The sequence below is a fragment of the Corvus kubaryi genome, unplaced genomic scaffold (genome assembly GCF_017639235.1).
Source record: "Corvus kubaryi isolate FWS band 111438036 unplaced genomic scaffold, C.kubaryi_AGA036_p1.0 76, whole genome shotgun sequence".
NCBI classification, from domain to species: Eukaryota; Metazoa; Chordata; class Aves; order Passeriformes; family Corvidae; genus Corvus; species Corvus kubaryi.
Genome location: NW_024582063.1, coordinates 1,944,032 through 1,948,942, shown reverse-complemented (window position 1 = coordinate 1,948,942; position 4,911 = coordinate 1,944,032). Strand labels below are relative to the sequence as shown.

Genomic DNA, 4,911 nt, shown 5'->3' with positions numbered 1-4,911 from the left:
TGAGTAAGCCTGTCTAAGGAAGCATGTGGATTTCTGAGTGCTTAGGGAACACACCTCTAAGCAGAAACCTAATTTAGGCAGAGCTCTTTCTTCCTGTAATTTTGGCTTTCCTTTCATGAGATCCCAAATTATACATGGAATGTAATTTTATCTCTGTCTGTCACCATGCCGGGCTCTGCAGGCTGGTAGAGAAGTAAGCCAAAGCCTGTAGCTACCAGTGAAGCTCAGTTCTACCCACGGGAGGAGTCCCATTAAAAAAAACCCATTTGATCAAGCAATCACCTCTATAGGTGAGAAGTTTAGTGTCTGAAAATATATGCATCACAGCTGAAAATAGTATCTCACTAAGATTTGTAAACTCAGAAAAAGAGTCTGCTTACAGTGTCACTGCCTAACACCTTCCAGGCAGAAGAACAGAGATTTTTGTCCTATAGTTGCTCATTTTCAGCTTCAGTCAAAGCCTCAAAATTAGAAGATGCTTTTAAAAAATACGGTCTGGATTTCCCCTGCAATCTCAAGGCAATGTGTTTTACCGAATCACAGAACCAAAGAATATTCTGAATTGGAAGAGACCGACAAGAATCGAGTCCAACTCCTGGTCCTGCACAGGACAGTTCCAAGAATCACACCATGGGCCATACTTCTGTAAGCAGACTTTGCACAATCCATAAATATCTTTAGGTCCTTCTAATGGACAAAGCTTTTTAATTCTGCCCTCTCCTGTCAAAACAGGTTTTTCTGCAAAGTTTACCTTCATAAAAATTGAATTGCTTGTAATTTACTTGTCTCATTCAAAAGGACAGAGGATAAAGGAGAGATCTGGTGAACATAATGTATCTGGATTCTCAAAAAGCTGTGGGCAAGGTTCCACACCAAAGGTTATTAAAGAAATGAAGCTGTCATGGGATCACAGGAGTTATTTTATGGAGTGAGAGCTGGTTGCAGAATGGCAAAGGGTGAGGAAGAGTCAGCTGTGGAGGGTCCTGGAGATTGGTGCAGGAACCAGTTTTGTTTCGTATACGACCTGTGGCTGGGGAAAGGAGTGAGCAGCGATAGCTCTGTGTTCACAGTGCTACTGGAGTTTTGCTGGTATCCAAACACCACACAGGTAGCAAGAGGCATCTGAAGGACCCCACTAAACCAAGTGGGAAAAAGAAGTGGCAGGTGGGCTTGGGTGCAGATAAATGTGAATTGCTGCCATAGGGAGTTGTGGATGTGACTGTATCAACAGGCTCAGAAAAGAGCTAGACAAATTTGGGACACTAGGCCGAGAGATGAATGGTGAAGGACTAGGCAAGGGTATACCCTCTAACATTCCCAATCCAACAGCTGTTGGAATGAGGCACTGAGGGAATAAGTAGGGAATGTTCTGCTGAAAGCAGCCGGGCAAAGGTGCTCTCCTTACCTGGCTTCTCCCATTGCCAGTGCTGGAGACATGGCGTGGTGCTGGGAGCACCCAGCACCACGGATGTGGCTTATGTTCCTACTTTGACGAAAATTCTGGTACAAGAAAATCTGAACAAAGACTTTCAGCTATCAAAAGAAGTTGTTTTTTATAATATTTTGATTATTTTTAGTGCTTTAACACTGTTAAAAACAAAAAGCAAAGTATTACAATATTATCAAAATTTTGCTATTCTTTAAGAATATCTTGATAGATCTGGATCAGTTTTCTTCCTTGTAAAATGGGTTTTGATTTTGAATTTTCATTTTGGATTAGAACTGAAGCATATTTTGCAATATTGTCATTTTTGGTAGAACAGAAACATCAATTTCCAGTCAGCTCTAGTGATTATTTCCTTTTCTAATGCTTGTCAGCCTCTCCTTTATCATCCTGACATTCTCTGTGACCCTGAAGCCAAGCTCCATGAGAAAGTGGCAGGGGGCGGTTTCTGTGTTGCTTGCTGTGCTTATAGCTTGTACTGTGGTTTGGGATTCTCCAGACTATTTTCCCTATTTCTGTTCAGCTGTGGGATCTGCTTCCCACAAGGCATCTTGCCATACCGCCTCTCCCAGTCCTTTTCTTCCCTTCCTTCCTCCCAGGTTTTCTTGTGTGAGTCTGACAACTCTGTGATAATCATTCCTCCTCCTCACCGCTCTCCACAGGGATCTGTGTGGGTGGGCATAGCTGGTGTACAGAGCGCAGCTCTCTTCTCTCTATGTACTCATGAAATTCACCAAAAGCCTTCCCACCAGCAATAAACTTCTCCTTCACAGAAGATCCATAGCAAAATACACACTCATTTTACTAGAGCTGGAGCTGGCACTGGAAAATTATGACTGATTTTCCAAATCAAGCACTGCTTAGGAGTCATCCCCAGAGAAATCTGGCTTCTTGGCTTCAGAGCAGTTTCCAAAGTGCTGGAGACAAATGCAGGCATCTTGGGAGCTGGAGCCCGGTGGTCATCCATGTCACCAGCTGAGTGTGGTGGTGCAGCAGAACACAGAGCATGCTCCCCCAAGGCATTGCTGCTGTGCTGGCCAGGCAGACACAGGACAGTGTGGGACATGCCAAACCTATCAGCTGCTTTTGGGGTGACTCACGCAGGGACGTGCGCCCAAGTAACTGAGGCGTGGGCAGGATTTCGCTCAATGCATCATCTGTTTGTGACAGTGCTTCCCCCCACACAAGGGAATATACCCTTTAAATTTCTCTATTTAAATACCTGTCTTGCTGCCTGCTGGTGTGTGGGCTCCAACTAACTACAGTTGTAAAAAACCCAATACGTCCATGAAACTGGCTCTGAGAGATGCGTCAGCTCGGAGCTCCCTAATGGTCAGCCCCAGCAGAACTGCCGGGGCACGAGAGAAACTGAATCAGATTCCTTTTCTCAAATACAGCAAACACAGAAGCAAATAAGCCAGAAAACTACATCTTTGGGGACCACATTCTTGTGATGAAGTAGTTAGGGATAAATCTCCTGCTATGAAGGCAAGGACATAGTCTTGACCTTCTTTAAATGAGATCAGTGAAACTTCCCTCTCTGCATTCTTCCGTGAAACTAATAACTTACTATGCAAGCACAGGCTCCAAGGAGTTATCCTTTGGTTATAGCTTGCATGTACTACTGTGCCTTGAGGAGATCTGTGGGTACAGTTGGTGGTGGAGTCTACACCCCATGATTATCATCATCATCCGCATCATCCAAACCAGCTACCCATCACCTGAAACACTTTGGGTAGCTGTTTTCATTAGAGAAGCAGAGGATTTGGATGGTTCAGGTTTTGGCACAGAATCTGGTGGATCCTTAGCCCACGGAGAGCAGAGAGGGTGAGATGTGCACATCTGCCTGAAGAACTTCAACTGAGCCTACAGGAGAAGTTGATGCTGGAAGCCTTGCCAGGGCATTTTCCTGTACAGAGAAAAACCTGAGGAAGGAAAGGAGCTTGTTGACAGCACACAAACCAGACAAGGAAAGCAGGATGCTGGCACTCATGTTCATGGCAAACAGCTGCATAAGCTGAACTCAAACCTAAAAAATGAAAATCTCCAAAACCAATTACCATTCAACCCCTGTTGAGCCCCTCCTTCTGATTCATCACCACCTTTCCACAGATCTGTGAAGTGTGGGTTCACCTCATCACTTGGGGTCATCCTCTGACAGCACAGTCAGCTACTGTGAAGGGAAATATTATTTTCCTCAGATCACATTTTTTGAGATAATGGCTCAGCAGTCAGAATGAAATCATCAAACAATAAGATGAGCCACAGCAAAAGCAATAGATACTGGTGGGTGGTTTTGACCAATTGGCTAATAAAAGACACATCAATTTTATATTGCAAGTTTATTATAGTAATACAATCAGATTAAATGATTTTCACAGCTAGTATACCTAATTACATCAGGCTATGTATATATACTTTATTCCAGCACGTTACAATCTTTTTTATCTTTAATCATGCAGCGAGTAATGTGAAACACAATTATAGGGAAGATTTTTTTTCACCCCTAAAAAAGAGAAACCAAAATTTAAAAAGTATGGCTTTATAAGAAAGTTATATCATACAATGAACATTCATTTGTACTTGGGCATGGCAATATTCAGTTTTAATAAGTGAACAACTGCATCTGTCACTGCCATGCTGATTCCAAAAATGCCAAGGGAGCTGGGAACAGGGAAATGCCATCGATGTTAGAGATGGAAAATATATATCTATATACATTCAGAGTATGAAAAATATAAAAAATGTTTTCAGGGATTAAGTGTCACATTTATTTGTATGCTGAAGTCAGAGTTATGGAGCCTTGAAGAACACAAATGCACAAAGGGTTTGTTTTCATTTAGACCAACAAACATCAGTAGTGATGGAAGTGACTTAAAAAGCGTTACTTCAGGTGCAGGGAGGTGTAACTGAGGTCAGAATCTGTCCTGTCCTTCCTGCTAATGATGCTGCAGAAATAGACAGAAGCATAGGGTTAGGAAGTCATAGGTAGCTGAATTTTGCTGGCAACCCAGAAAAATAGAAAGACAAAGATGTATGTTTAAGAGATTTTATTTTTTAAAAAAATGTGTTCTAGAATAAAGTGTGGCCAGCATCACAAACCCTTTGCTGGATGATTGTAGTGATGATTGTAGTTGCTGGCAAGCAGAAGCCCTTGTGCTTGATGTTTGGGGTAAAACACCCACTTTAGAAAGAAAACCAAAACTGCTGTCTCTTTAGAAGAGAAGAAGAAATGTCCTTACCTGTCAGCAGCACAGAGCCTGGGACACACACACTGACCTTGTGAAAAGGCTGCTTCCGTAGGGCATCGCTCAGTGCTGGTACGAGGAGTGCAGCGGGTGAGTGCTGGCAGTCGATTACGGGCTCGCCAGGAGAGGGCAGGCAGACACACACGTGTGCGACAAGAGGGCAGGCAGACGCTCACACGTGTGTGACAAGAGGGCAGGCACTCACACATGTGGGACAAG

The 4,911-nt window shown here is 43.3% G+C and overlaps 1 protein-coding gene across 3 annotated transcripts in view; it reads right to left on the bottom strand.

Moving 5' to 3' along the window:
• Nucleotides 1-3,767: 3,767 nt before the first annotated feature.
• LOC121675898 (ankyrin repeat domain-containing protein 9-like) overlaps nucleotides 3,768-4,911 on the bottom strand; it is a 6,350-nt gene continuing 5,206 nt past the window's right edge. Inside the window, exons 1-2 of one of the 3 annotated variants that reach the window (XR_006020270.1) lie at nucleotides 4,724-4,911; nucleotides 3,768-4,392 (exon numbers count right to left, since the gene is read on the bottom strand). The exon at nucleotides 4,724-4,911 is cut by the window's right edge and continues 5,205 nt beyond it. Coding sequence is in view for 1 of the 3 variants with exons in the window: in XM_042051732.1 (XP_041907666.1) it covers nucleotides 4,384-4,392 (9 nt within the window). In the remaining 2 variants the exon portion in view is untranslated. The other 2 variants (XM_042051731.1, XM_042051732.1) reach the window with 2 other exon arrangements.